General features: G+C 32.0%; 1 protein-coding gene across 1 annotated transcript in view; it reads left to right on the forward strand.

Annotated features, from left to right (window-relative positions):
* Positions 1–14734, forward strand: part of Vps50 (VPS50 subunit of EARP/GARPII complex) — a 123635-nt gene that overhangs the window by 16805 nt on the left and 92096 nt on the right. Inside the window, exons 4-9 of the mRNA XM_027919894.2 lie at positions 618–689; positions 2981–3034; positions 3929–3999; positions 4663–4780; positions 4879–4914; positions 6129–6211. Of these exons, the coding sequence (XP_027775695.1) occupies positions 618–689; positions 2981–3034; positions 3929–3999; positions 4663–4780; positions 4879–4914; positions 6129–6211 (434 nt within the window). The remainder of the gene's footprint in view (positions 1–617; positions 690–2980; positions 3035–3928; positions 4000–4662; positions 4781–4878; positions 4915–6128; positions 6212–14734) is intronic.

Raw genomic sequence — 14734 nt, forward strand, 5'->3', positions numbered from 1 at the left:
AGTACAAAGTCAATCAGTCCCCAAGTTATTCTGAAGTTTCATTTATCAATTGTTAAGACTTGCAGCCTATTTCCCTATGTGCACAATGGTGTGCATAGTTTTGCTTGTTTCCTATATTACCCTCTAAAAGCTGATATAATCCAGAATGTAGTCCAAAAACTGTCACTGTTACATTGTAGAACTTAGTTACCATTTATAATATTTCAGAGGGAAAGTCTTTTTGATTTCTATTGTAGACAAGTAGGGACATATCTGTGGCTGGTAGAGTGGGGGATTAGAGTTAAGAATTTTTCTCACATTTTCCTGGAAACATTATCTTCCAGCTTAGGGGCCAGGCACCCCAGTAGTAGTGGGATTTTCTAGGGGTCAGAGTAGCACAGTGAAGGAACAAGGCTGGTGAGGTTTGAAGTCAGACAGTTGTGTAAAAATGATGTGTAGGCTTTTGTGGCTGGAGTCCAGTAAGGGAGGTTGAGAGGACAGGAAAAATGAAGGGCAGTCAGTGTGACAGGTGACAGTGTTCTGAATGCAGATTGTAGTTCATGAGTCAAAGGCATTTAGGTAAATGAAATGAAATTATGCAGTTTATGGTTTTATTCTTTCTTTCTTTTTTTGTATAGAAGCTCCCACCTGTTCTCAATTTGCAAGAATTAGAGGAGTATAGAGACAAATTGAAACAACAGCAAGCTGCAGTAAGTAAAGAATATTTCTTTCTGACAAAACACAATAGAGAGGTGTAATGTTTGTAGATTTCATGGTTTTAACTAATATATTAAAATAGAAACAAATCCTGTTACTTAACATGACTGAATCAGATAGTATATTTATATTAAAATTTTAATACATATGCAGTTTTCCTCATGTTATTTTGATAGATTTGCTCCTAGAACTTGGAGTTCTCTCTGGAATCCTAAATGTGATCAAAGAACTTAGAACTTGTTTTCAGTTTAGTAAGTACCTCAGGCTCTGTGATATGTGCATGACTTCCCTACCTATAATATTGTAATGGAGTATTTTTATCTCACAATTAAGGTCCACATATTTCCTTGAAATAGGTTTATAAAAAGAATACAAGGCTAAGATTTAGAAAGTGTGAATTGTAGTGACTATTTAATTATGGCATTGAACAGATCATTTAACCTTGCTAAAACTCTTTTGTTTTACCTGTGAAGTGATAGGTTAGGCTTGCATTTCCTCTAATGTTGTAAAACCCTGTAATTCTGTAATTTATTTGTGTTGACTGAACTTACTATATGCAGCTCACTAAATAAGATTGTAATATGTGATCTTATTAATATTTTTAAATAAAAGGAACAGTAATAATAAATTTACCTATTTTAATTTAAGGTAGGATTTTTAGTAATATATCTGGCAGATAAGGACAATGTACTTCTCTTTCCTTTTATACCCAGAGATCTCAGTAGGTGCTGGGGTCTCCTTAGGGGTGGCAGTAGTATGAGTGGGCTTGAAATCAAGAGGACTGTGTAATAAAGTATTGTGCTTTTGGGAAAAAAATCAATTTTAGTGGTAGGTGGCATCTTTTGCCTTCTGTTGGTTTCAACATATTTAAATACATACTCTCTTATATGTGTACTTTATGTGACAGCATTATTTTGAGGATGTTCCTCATCTCATTCCAAAACAGGGCTTTTGGAATTTGCTAAGAGTTGGCTTGAATCTTAGCCTTGCAGCTTATTAACCGTGGGCAAGTACCTGTGACTTTTAAGGTTGCTCATTTGGAACACGAGGATGTATGGAACCTCTCTCGGTGGATAGTCATGAGTCCCTATTGCGATAATAATGTAGAAAAACATTTTGTACACTGTCTGACACAGGGAAGACTAAGTATAAGTACTTTGTCTATGTTTTTTAAAACCCAGTTGAGTAAAATCAATCATTTCTATCTGTGCACATCTATAAATACATATATGTCAAAATACATGGTATAGAGCTAGAACTTCCTGATTGCGTTTTCTTACTTGTGGCTCCTATTTGACTTCTTTTGGTTGTGTTTGTATTATCTTAATTAAGTTGTTATTAGACAGTCCTACTGAATGTTTGAAATTCTTAAAATGATATTTCAGATTAACATTAATCTCTCTTCATTAATTGAAATGTAAAAGCTATTTGAAATTTGATATTCTTAACCTTAGTGGAGGTCTCTTTTCTCGACAAAAGCAATCAATGTTTTATCTAGAAAATAATACATGTAATTCCAAAGATGTTAGATGCAGATTAAGATCATATGAAAGGATTAATGCAGTAGATTAGTATGTGTTCAATGTTTTCTTTTCCCTTGGCCTAGAGTAGAGGAGCCAATTGTGTTTTTTGAGCAGACACTAAATGCCTCTGTATGTCATGCATCCTGCTAGATATGGTGTTTCTGCAGAGTAGTTAGCAGTACTCTTGAAATTGTGGAATAAGAGCCTCATTTTCAAAATCATTATCATTCTAACTTGTGATACTAACATTTTTCATGGAATTAACCAACAAAACCTTTGATAGCTTCATAGCTTTCTTTTCAGCTTTTTAGAAGTAGAGGACCAAATGACTTGTCTTTTTACATGGTGCAAAGAATCTAAAGGGTCCAAGCAAGTTCTCTTTCCCAGAGATTATCTCCATAAATTCAGTTGATTAAAAATTTGTCTTAGCAAATTGATTGTTTTAAATCATTTCCTTTGCCCTAAAGAGGTTACATTTTCATGCATGTTTGCTAAATCAGGTAATGACACTCATTAACATTAATAGTAACCATTTATTGAGTTTCTGTTAAGGTGCAGGTACCATGCTATGTGCTTTGTTTACTACCTCTTTTACTAATCTTGTACATAGGGAAATGTGTATGGCCATAACATTGCAATAGCTGCTCTAGAGTTATATTGGGAAGACATATGGAATATTCCTGCAAAAATTTTAAATATAAAAAATATTATAGGAAGTTTGAGACTTTTTCTTACATCTTCTGTTTAATTGTATGTTCTAGGTCTCTAAAAAAGTAGCAGATTTAATCCTTGAAAAACAGCCTGCTTATGTGAAGGTAGGATAATATTTGCTATTTTTAATAATAATTTTTTTTAATGGTGGATTGATTTACACTTGAAACTATTAGAATATTATAATTATTCTTTTGTCTTTAGTTAAACAACATACCCTGGTGTGTGTGTGTGTGTTGGGGATGTGTGTCTTTTTCATTTGGCAGTTTATCAAAAATGAAGTAAAAGAATACTTTAAGTGATGATTCTAAGCGATGTCTTAGCTTTTCCCAACTTTAGAAGAAGCAGTGAAAATTGCTTCCATTAACTTTGTAACAAATACATAGATCAACAATATAGCAATCTGAAGCAATGACAATGTAAAAATCCGAATTTAAAATATGATAAAATTGAAACTGTTTATCTGAATCTGTGTTTTCATCAGAAAATGAGAGCTTTCAAATTCCATTGAAATATCTACATATGATAAAATTGAAACTGTTTATCTGAATCTGTGTTTTCATCAGAAAATGAGAGCTTTCAAATTCCATTGAAATATCTGCTAGTGTTCATATCAAGATATTCCTTGTCAAAGCATCTTAGCAAACAGAAATCATATTTGTCATAGCCTTTATTACTTTGCAAAGTTCTGTTAGGTAGAAACATGTAAATGGTATTTATTTATTCCTGCCTAAAACAGGTTGGGTCTAGATTTTCTTGTAAGCAATACTGACTAAATATTTTGTCATCTGTCATTGTGAAAACCAATTGGAAGAAGTCATTTTAAATAACTTTTGAAAAATATACTAACAGTTTTCAAGTTTAGGTATTTTTGTTGCAACTTTGTTTTCTAAAGCTGGCTTTGCTTTGAAACACATGAGGTTTTGTTAGAGTACTATGTGAGAAAGAAGGAAAAATAAAACGTCTCAAATAATAACCTGTACTTAATCTTTCCATAGGAACTTGAAAGAGTTACCTCATTGCAGACAGGTCTCCAGTTAGCTGCAGTTATCTGCACAAATGGGAGGAGGTATTGTTTCCAATGATATTTTGTTCTTTAAGCTGGAAAATATTTTAAGAACAAGTATGAAATCTGTCATTGACACTTGTTTTTTAAAATCATGGTTGTAGTTTTTAGAATACCATTCATTAAATGAACATATGTTATGAACTGAAATTTGCACTAAGAGGATGTGGGAAATATATACAAATCTACTTTTGGGTTAAGAAATATTACTGGCTGTGTATTGTTTAGACTAGGTTTTCCTAAATTATTTGCAATGAAGGACCAGTGTTGTTTTACTTTTCTTTTCACAAACCTGTTACAGGGTATTTTGTAAATGAAATAGAAATAAATTATTAGGAAAAAATGAAACGAAGAAATAATGCAAGACATATAATACAGTCCCAATTTTTTACTATTAGATTCATAAGTAAAATTATTCTGTCAACCTTTGCATTAAGTTTTTAGGTGCTTATTCTCAACTTATGTACTTTTCTTATAATTTGTGGATTGGCATTAATCCATCTTTCATGTATGAACAGAACTGGTTTAGATAATTACTTATTTGTTAAATTATAGTTTCAAACCCCAGTTTTAATAGTAATGCAGGTCACTAATGGCCTGTAAGTTCTGTGTAGATGGCATTCTTGTTATATTAGAAATATTAATTGTTTATTGTTCACTTTGCAGACACTTGAATATTGCAAAGGAAGGTTTTACTCAAGCTAGTTTAGGCCTTCTTGCAAATCAAAGGAAACGTCAGTTGCTGATTGGACTTCTGAAATCTCTGAGAACTATAAAAACATTGGTATATATAAAACATTGGTATATTGGTCCCTTTTTAAAAAATTAAAACTTAGTTTTGTGATTGAAACAGATTTTACCTTTGATTTTTGTGTTTTTCAGCAAAGAACAGATGTACGCTTAAGTGAAATGCTGGAGGTAAGCTAAAAAGACTTGGAAATTGGGTGATGCTAATAATCTTATATAGAAAAATTATAGTGAACAAAATTCAGACATGCATTTTTCTTGAGTTGATAATTGCTATAAAGAACATTTTTAAACAAGTGAAGGTAATTGCCCTTGAGCCTTTTTCTATCAACATAATACACATTCGTTTTAGAAAAACAAATTTATTTGAGAAAATATTTACTGTGTACTAACATTGGCATGTTCTCTTCAGCCTTTTGATTGTATTAAATACAAATAGTAGTAACATTAAATTTTTCATCAAACATATATTAGTGATTTATAGGATGTGTGATATTTTTGTTATATTTAGTATCATATATTAATTAGTTTCCTGCCTGAGCCATCTGTTTTCTCTTTGATGTTTTCTTAGCATTCTGCATCTATCTCTGTCATAATAAGGTTCACTAAAACATAATGAAATATGTGTGTTTTCCCATAATACTTGAGCTCCTTGGGGTAGATACTTTGTCATTATCTTAGCATCCCAGTGGTTCGAATTGCATCTGTTGAATTTAGATATGAGCATCAGGAACATTTTTTGTGGTTTTCTTATAATCACCCTGTTGCTTCTAAACTGTTACTACTAAACTAGGGTTTGAAAGATCCATTTGAAAAATTCATTTGGTATTAAATTACTATTAGGTGGTAAAATATTCTGAAAATATTAATATTTTCCCTTTTTTTCCAAATTCATTTCTTTAGAAATATTTGATTTCTTGGTGGGTGAATTGTTGGCTCTTGATTATAATACAGTATGTACTATTTTGGAACAGTTTATTTACACATTAGAGTAAGATGCTATGTTAACAGCTAAGGAATCCTTTCAGAAGCAGCTTATAATTCTGTATAGACTTTACACATAAGTGATGGTCTCAAAGGGATGTTATTGTGTATTTGAGGGAACAGAATATTTTTATATATATATATATATATATATATATATATATATATATATATATATATATATATATATATATATTAATGCATACAGTTTGGGCCTAGAGTTAGTTGCCTCTTTTTATTTTGTTTTCTATCTATTTTTGGTGTTCTAATCTTTATTTAAGAAGAATTAGAAGTTTTTGATTCTGTATTGTTGGGTTAGAGTATGAAAAGAGATGTGTTTTTATCAGGGGTTTTAAGAAAAATGTTTCCAATGATGTGACTTCTGTTGCCATTCTCTTAAGGAGGAAGACTATCCAGGAGCTATTCAGTTGTGCCTGGAATGTCAGAAAGCTGCCAGTACTTTTAAACATTATAGTTGTATAAGGTAAGGTAATATAAAAAATTTAAAGCTGATTTTTGTCAATTTTTTAATGTAGGAATTGTGTAACATCCAATGTTAATTAGCATTGAAGGTTAATACAGAGAGCAGTGTTCTAGTTTGGTATTCATGTTTATAAATGGGAAGTACAATAAAATTATAAATAACAGTTTTTCAGGTGTGAAAGATCAAATGCTTTTCAATCCTACCTCCTTTATCACCTCATTGAAACTCTTTTTTTATGTACTTTCCAGTTTGATTTATGTCATTTTTATAGAATAGTAGAAAATAATAAATTAATCTGCTCACATTTTCCTTGAATCTCTTAGGAATTGTTCCTCCTTAACTGTGTCCATCATACAAATGTTGAGAGTATTATTGCAGCTAGTTTTTAAGATCCAGATGGTTCAAGTATTTGGCTCGTCATCATAAGTCTTTTAGAAAATTTAAATATGATTTCAGTTCATGTAACAATCGTTTTTGTAATACTTGATTATGTATTTAATGTGTTACATGTCTTATTTAAAATAGCAAAAGTGGCTGCCACATCTTTTGCTGTTAGTTCTGACTTTATTAATAGAGTTTTGGTTTGCTTAAAATAAAGGGTTTGCATTACTTCTTGAGATAGTACATTGGGAAAGCTCTAATTCTACCTTTAATTTCTATCATCCCTCCCAAGCCATCCCAAATAAACACACAATCTAGGTAAAATAGAGTGCTTGTCAAGCAAATCCAGTTTCAAGTTAAATCGATACCTATCTCAGAATGCAACTCTTTTTTTTCCCTTTTCTGGAAATTCTGGCAGTCAGTCAACATAACTCACTGATGTTACAGATGTCGATTGTTAGTATATGAACAATGGAAGGATTATGGTAGAAAAACATTGATAAAGGTTAGAATTTTTTTTCTTTTAATATACTCTCATAGGTCTTGGCTGAATAGAGGCTAAGAGCTAGTTATTTTCCACTAGAGATTCTATTTAAATATTCATTATATTTTTTCCTTAGGATTATGCAGCTTGAAGTAATGCACTTTTTTATTTGATTAGGATTTACATAGTTGTGTAGCACCAGTGATACTTTGGTTTTATTTGAGAGTGATTAACTGTTATTACTAAAATTTTGGTGACATCATTTATACTTATTAGATTGAATTGATAATTAGTTCTAGTATGTTGAATGTATTTGGAAATTTCTAGCAAGGCTTTCTAGGAAAAAAGCAACAACAGAATATCCATTTAATTTGTTTTGTGGTGGTTATCTGGTAACAGTGATAATAGCTTGTTTAGTGATTAGAAATGATTCAGGCAGTTATTTATTTACTGAGCATATTTACACCAGGTTTCTTGTTTTGAAATTGGTAGTTTAGTGGTGAACCATACACAAAATAATCAATAAAAATCTCTGGCTTTATAGAGGACATTATCTATAGAAGAAGGACTTGCATTGAAGTAGACACAAATAGAATTGGGCCTGAGAGAGGAGGATCTTGAGCACACAGTGGAAGCATTGGTATCTAACTCGTCTTTCAGGGTCAAGACTAAGGAAGATCTGAAGGAGGAACAGGAGGAGTTGGGGAAAGATGTAAGGAGTTGGGAATGGGAAATTATGGGTCCCATGAATAAAATCTTTGTTATAGAGATATTAAGCAAAATGAGGACTGAAAATATCTATCTGTTGGATTATGGCAACAAAGAAGTCATAGTTGAACTTTAGAAGGACAGATTTTGTGGGAGTGGGTGAAGTATAAGATGAAGAAATTTTGTGAAAAGGAGAGAGATGGAATTAAGCAGAGAAACTTGAATATTTGAAAACTTTTGGGAAAGAGTGAGAGGTTGGAAACAAAATAGAGAACATAATAATATATTATGACTTTGCAGGGGATTATAGCAGGGATTGACTTTGTAAAGGTCACCATCTATTATAATGGGAAAGAATGAATGGGAATTTGGTAACAGGAAATTGAGGGAGCAGGTTACATATTGAAACTGTATTTTCCATTAGTTAAAAATTTGATTTTAGCTTGCTAAAGTAAATATCTTTCATGGAAAAGTTAGCTATAAAAATATCTTTGAAAGAAATTATTTGGACTTCTTAAAGTTAGCATGAAAAATAGAATTCACATATTTGCTTCTGCATAAAGAAGCACCAAGTAATATCTAGTAAAGTCTCAAATTGTGTGACATGCAATGCCAAGTAATATCATGCTGCACCCGGTTGGTTGCAAAATAAAGGAAAACTGGTACCTTGTCTGTACCTTATATCTTCCTTGAGATGTGCTGTGTTCTAGCATCTTTAATAAAAGCAACTGTAACACCAATTTTGTTCACGTTTATGACTGACAGGGAATATCTTGCATTATGTGACAATTCTTGAGTTGATTGACAGAGTCATATAGTTGGGATTTGCTGGGAATAAGAATCAGAATGTGTTTATGTTAAAGTGTCTCTGAATAAAGCGTTTACTTTCTTTTTCACTTAAAATTTATTTAAATTAGTTTCAAGAAAAGTTATTCTGAAAAGACAAAACTACTTTAGAATTTTTTATTTCATTTGAGAAAAATTACTTGAGGGATTCCAAGAACATGCTGTAGCATGTGCTGGAAAGTTTATGTACTTTTGGAATTAGTTTGTTGAGTACTTTACTTTTAACATGAATGTATTTAATTTCTCATAATCTTTCAAGTATCTTGACAGTTTCATGAAAATTGTTGATTGTAGAACTTCTTTAAGTTGTATAGCAGATGGGCACAACTTTTAATTACAAATGTGTCAGTACTAGGGACTTTTCTTCTTTATTACAAGATGTGCCTGATTTCTTTTTCTCTAAGCTCAGGCCAGGGACCACCAGGAAGCTAACTTCAAGTAATGTTTGAATATTGAATGTTACTGCTGGGTCAGCAGGCCAGTTAGCTAGGACTATTGACTTGACCCTGAGTCCTCATTACTTGATCTGCTTGGATCAAGTTATTGATATCACACTACTCGGATATTCCCTGCTCTCTTCTTCTTTTAAATTGTTTTTTATGCCTTCTTCTCTGTGATGCTGTTTAAAAATAATGTAAAATAATATCTGCACTTGGCAAAAATCATAATATTTAATGAAAATGGTCTTAAAGAAAAAAGTAAAGTTTTTTTTTTTCTTGCTATAACCATTTTTTCTTTTATTACTCCCTGGAATAAATCACTTCAACTGCTTATAAATTTTTTTCTTTGTAGCTTTCATTATAAATACTGCACTAAAATATCATTTTCTTGACTTATCACTGTAGTTGTCTATTGATATCCTCTGTTTATTCCCCAAAACAAAATGTTAATAAGAGATAGGATTTTCGTGTATTTCCTGTACTTTTTTTCTCTTCTCCGTCTTCCAGGAATTTCTGAGCACACTAAGGACACAGATCTGGCTAGATCCAAAGTGATCTTAGAAGTTTTGTTAAAATGAAAACATATCTGATTTAAAGGTCATATAAACACTTCCTGGTACCTTAGGGTTGTTAGTTTATCTTCACAGAATTTGGAAATCAGGTTTTCTTTGAGGTCATTGATATTTTCTCTGCTTCTTGTGAATAGATTAAAACTACTAGAAGAGAGTTTAATTTAAGCAAACTATAATTTTTAGTTTGCTTAAAATTATAGCATTTAGCATTGTAAGTCCACTTAATGTTCATGCTAAGAGTTTTAGAATTTCCCTGAACCACTAAAAGATGATAACGTTGAGCAGGTGTCTGTTAGTCATCTTTGTTTCTCTATGACCAAAATAACTGACAAGAACAGCTTAGAGGAGGTAATGTTTACTTTGGCTCATGATTTCAGGGGTTCTTTCAGTCCATGATTGGGGGATTTTATTGCCCTGGGCCTGAGGTGAGACAGATCATCATGGATGAAGGGCAGTGTGTAAGAAAGTTGCTCACTTCATTGTAGTTGGGAAGTAGTGATAGAGAGGGAGGAGCCAGGGGTTTAAGATATAATCCCTAAGGGTATACTCCAAGAAACCCACTTCTTCCAGCCACATTCTACCTGCCAACAGTGAACACCTATTACAGTGTCCTTTCAGCTTATTAATCCATAAAATATATTAATCCCTGATTAGATTTGGTTCTCATCATCTAACTACTTCACCTCTTGCTTTTGAAGATACTTTATATCCTGATTATAAGAGGGTGTACAACATATAAATGAATCAGGAAACCTTAGAGTTGGAAGCAACCCTTTCGACCTAGCCCACCTTTATACAGGAAACTGATGCCCAGAGATATTAAGGGACTTAAATCACATGGCTTGTTACTAACAGAACTTGGAAAGATCAATATGATGCTAATTATCCCTTCACCATCTTAAAATTTTGTACAAATTCAACCATACAAAAAGACAATTTATTTTCAGCCTTTCTCGGACTAATTTTTGCTAGAGTGCATATCCTAGAGCAGCTGTATAAAAACACTATTATTAGTTATTTATAGATGTTATCTTTAATATTTTCTGTAGTGATGGCAAAAATGCTTCTGTAGAATTGTTCAGTGCTCTGTAGAATTGTTCAATTCATTCAATTTAGCTTGAAGATAGCTTTTAAAAGCTTTTAGCTTTCTGTTTTAGGACTAGTGTTTTTTTTTTTTTACCATAATGTAGCTTTTATTTATCAAAATGTTTATGAGTATATCCTTTTAGCTTATTTTGATTAATTGAAATGGCTTGAATTCACATTTCTAAATGATAGCTAAGGACTTTAAAAGCTATACAGTTAATGTCCATTTCTTGATCATGTAATTTTTATATATGTCTATTTGATTAGTAGTCAGTTGTTATCAAACTGTGGTTGTATATTTTGAAAGCCTTTTTAATAAAACCAAATTATTTAATTTATAGATTTTATATTTATAACCCTGTGCATTCTTTACGTTATGATGTTTGCATTTTGTTAATACATAAGATATAGAGTAATTTAACTATAAATTAGAGCAGCAATGAAAACAACAGAGATTTGTGATAATTTTATAAATAAGCACTAACACATTTATTTTTTAAATAGAGAGGCTGAAAAAATTAGTCTCATCTAGGAATGAATTTGAATATACTTCTTTTCCCTCCAAACTCAGTATATTCCCCTTAAAGAAAATGTTTGTAGGTTCTGAGTTACTGTCATTCCAGTTGCCCTTGCCTCTCAGCATCTGTGTCCCTAGCTTCAGCCTTGGGTATACTTTTAAACTCCATCTGGTAGAGCAGTAGATCTAGCTTTAGCTGTGGTCATCTTTTTTCTTTTGCTGAAGCGTCTGTAGACCCAGAGTCTAATATGGTTTTTCTTCTCCTAAAACAATTTCCTCCCTTTCTTCTATTTCTGCAGTTTCATTTGTTGAGGCAGAAAATAGGGCCTAAAGGAATAATAGTCAAATGTTGCTATTTTTCTTCAAATTACAAATTTGACTCAGTAGATGTTATTACCTGTTCTGAGTTGGGTAGTGTGTTTTGTTCTAGGGAGTTACTAGGGAATAAGTGACAGTCTCTTGGAGACTTGCACCTTGGAGTTGTAGTCATAGGTATTCTTTACTGTAATACACGGTTCTGTGAAAATTATGGAAGCTTTTGGTGAGCAGGGGTAGACTTTCCAGAGAAGATGGCATTTGAGTTGGGCCTGGAAAGATAGAAGGGCATTTGCCAGTAAAAAAGAGAGGAGGATACTCTACTTATTGTGAATGTTGGTATAAGAATAGGAAGTTTGAAAATATGGGGTTTGGCAGAGTTGCACACAGTCCATATAAGCTAAAATATAAGCATTAAAAAGTGAATGGAAATTATTTTTTCATTTCAGATTGTTCAGGGACTTTCCGTAGTAATTGGCTTTATCTTTAGAGTTTAATGGGGAACCACCAAAGTTTTTTTTAAAGTAAGACATTCATGTGATTTTATTTCTGCTTTACTTAAGAGCTGCAAACTTCTTTGTTTTTAGAGACCAAATAGGTAACATAAAAATGATGATAACAGATGTAAACCAGCAGGGAATGGCAGGACCCATTGAACTAGAGTATACTTGTTTTGCCCAAAGCCTTTCCCAAGCAGGCTATTTAAAAACACTCTGTCTGCCAAACACATAGAATATTGACCAAATCCCGTGTGAAGTTAGACCCATGTCTAGACCCATGACAGCATTTTGAAGAGTGTTGTACAGTGTCTGTCAAATAAGATGGATGTATGGGGTGTATACCTTACATATGGAGACTTATTAAGAGGGTATTATAACAATTCAAGCAAAGGTGATAATGCTTGAATGGGACACAGAATTGAGAAAGTATTAGCATAGGTGGATATGGGGAATACTGAAATGAAATGGTAGAGTCATCAGGATTTGATTATTGGTTACATATGAAGAGAGGGAAGAATTACATATGACACTGAGATTTTGAGCTTGAATTAAATGAATGTGATGCTAAGAAAGAAACTCTTAAGTGATAAAAGATACTGATATTTCTAAGGTTTTATTTTATTTTTGCTTGACACAAAATAATTGTGCATATTGATAAGTAACCATTATTCTACTGCGTGTATCACTTTTCTACTCTCAACTTCTGTGAGGTCCACTTATTTATAAGATTCTGCATATTAGTGAGATCATGTGGTGTTTGACTTTTTGTACCTGGCTCATTTCACTTAATATAATGTCCTCCAGACATCCATGTTGTCACAAATGACAGGATTCCATCCATTTTTCTGGCTGCATAGTATTGCATTGTGCATATACACTGCATTTTCTTCATCCCTTGATCTGTTTGGTTTTGTTGGAGAATTTATTTAATTCTTTCTAAGCAAAAGGCACTATCGTGTCTGTCCCTTTTGGGATATTATTTTAGAGTCTTTAGCTCTTCTTTCATTCATTCATTTATGCATGTATGCACTGTTTTTTTGGACAGGAGTTGTCCTACAATCATTTTTTAAGGAAAATCTCAATAGTACTTACAAGTATTCCCTTAACCTTATATGTGGATTTGTTTGAATGTCAGTTATAAATTCTGGTTAGAGATCTTCATTTTTCTAACAAGGCATCAACCCTATATTGGTGATTGTCAGAGATTATAGTTTGTCCACTCTTTAGCTTTTACTGAAGAATATAATTACCAATTTTCCTGAACTTCTAACCAAAAAATGCTTATGGTAAACAGTATTTGTAGAAAATAATCAAATTTCTCTCCGGGTTTAGGACATTTATCTTTGAGACCATCAAAAATTGGGTACTTGTATTATTTTGGTTTTACTTTTTAACAAATTGCTTTATGTATCTCCTTCCTCCTCCCCCTCCTCTCTTTCTCTCTCAGTATCTCCTCAGCATATATTGAAAGGCTCTGTAAAAAGCCACTGCAAGGAGCCTGTTATTGTATATAATGGAAGGATGTGATGTGGTCAGGCTGTTAGCCTTTGGGGATAAAATGTCCCCTTTATCAAAACTCTTGCAAAAAATTTCTCTCAGAACTTAATGACAACAAAAAAAATTTCTTTTTTGGTTTTTTGTTGTTGCTTCTTTCCCTTGTAAATTAATGATAGGTTTTGATATTATGAATGCCAAATTGTGTACTATGGCTTTCCTTCTTTGCTCTGACTGATAGGCATTTGAGATTCAAATTTATCATCAGCAGCTAAGAATTGTAAAAAACCTATATCAGTTTTTTAATTAAAATACTTTATTTTGTTAGATTTCATCAATTTGTTTTAGTGATGAGACATAACAATTTACACATGTCAGTTTTAAGATTTTGCTTAGTACAAATAATGCTGCAAGGATCATATATGCATATAGCCAGGACTAGAACTGCTGAAGTAAGAGTGTGTGTCGAGTTTCAGCGGATGTAGTTTTCCCAAAATGTTGTATCAGTTTCCTCTTCTTTGCTCCAAATCCTTGCCAACATTTGGTAATAGAATCTTGATTTTTAAAAAATATTTTGGGCTATTCTGGTTGTAACACAGATACCTATCATAAATTAAATGGCCTTTTCTTTTCAGAGGTTTTTAAATAGGATAGGTACAACATTATTTTGACTCTCATGTTATTACCAGTATTTCTAGACTATGACATTTAATATTTTGTTTGGTATATCCATGCATATTAATGTTAATATGCTTGTGAACTCAATATTTTTAGGATTATGAGACCCCAAAAAATACTAGAATTTTTTTTTGTTGTTGTTGTTGCTTTAACTTGATTTTCCTGAATGACTAATGAACTCAAGTGCCTGTTTATGTATTTATTGTCTGTTGGATCATTTTGGTGAAAATCATATTGAAGATTTTAATCTATTAACATGGTATATACTTCCATGTATCTAACTCTAATTTTGTCTTGGCATTGTACAGTTGGTTTTTTAAAATAATATATTTTTAAAAATTCATTTTCTAATTCCTTGTTACTGCTCTAGAGAGATTAATTTTTTTTATTTTTGAAATTTTACATTTTATTTGAATTATAGTTTTTATCTTTAAAAATTAATTTTGAATTCTTAAATTCTTAGTTCTGTGTATAGATTCTTTAGGATTTTCTTCTTACACAA

This window comes from Marmota flaviventris, chromosome 1 (genome assembly GCF_047511675.1).
Source record: "Marmota flaviventris isolate mMarFla1 chromosome 1, mMarFla1.hap1, whole genome shotgun sequence".
NCBI classification, from domain to species: domain Eukaryota; kingdom Metazoa; phylum Chordata; class Mammalia; order Rodentia; family Sciuridae; genus Marmota; species Marmota flaviventris.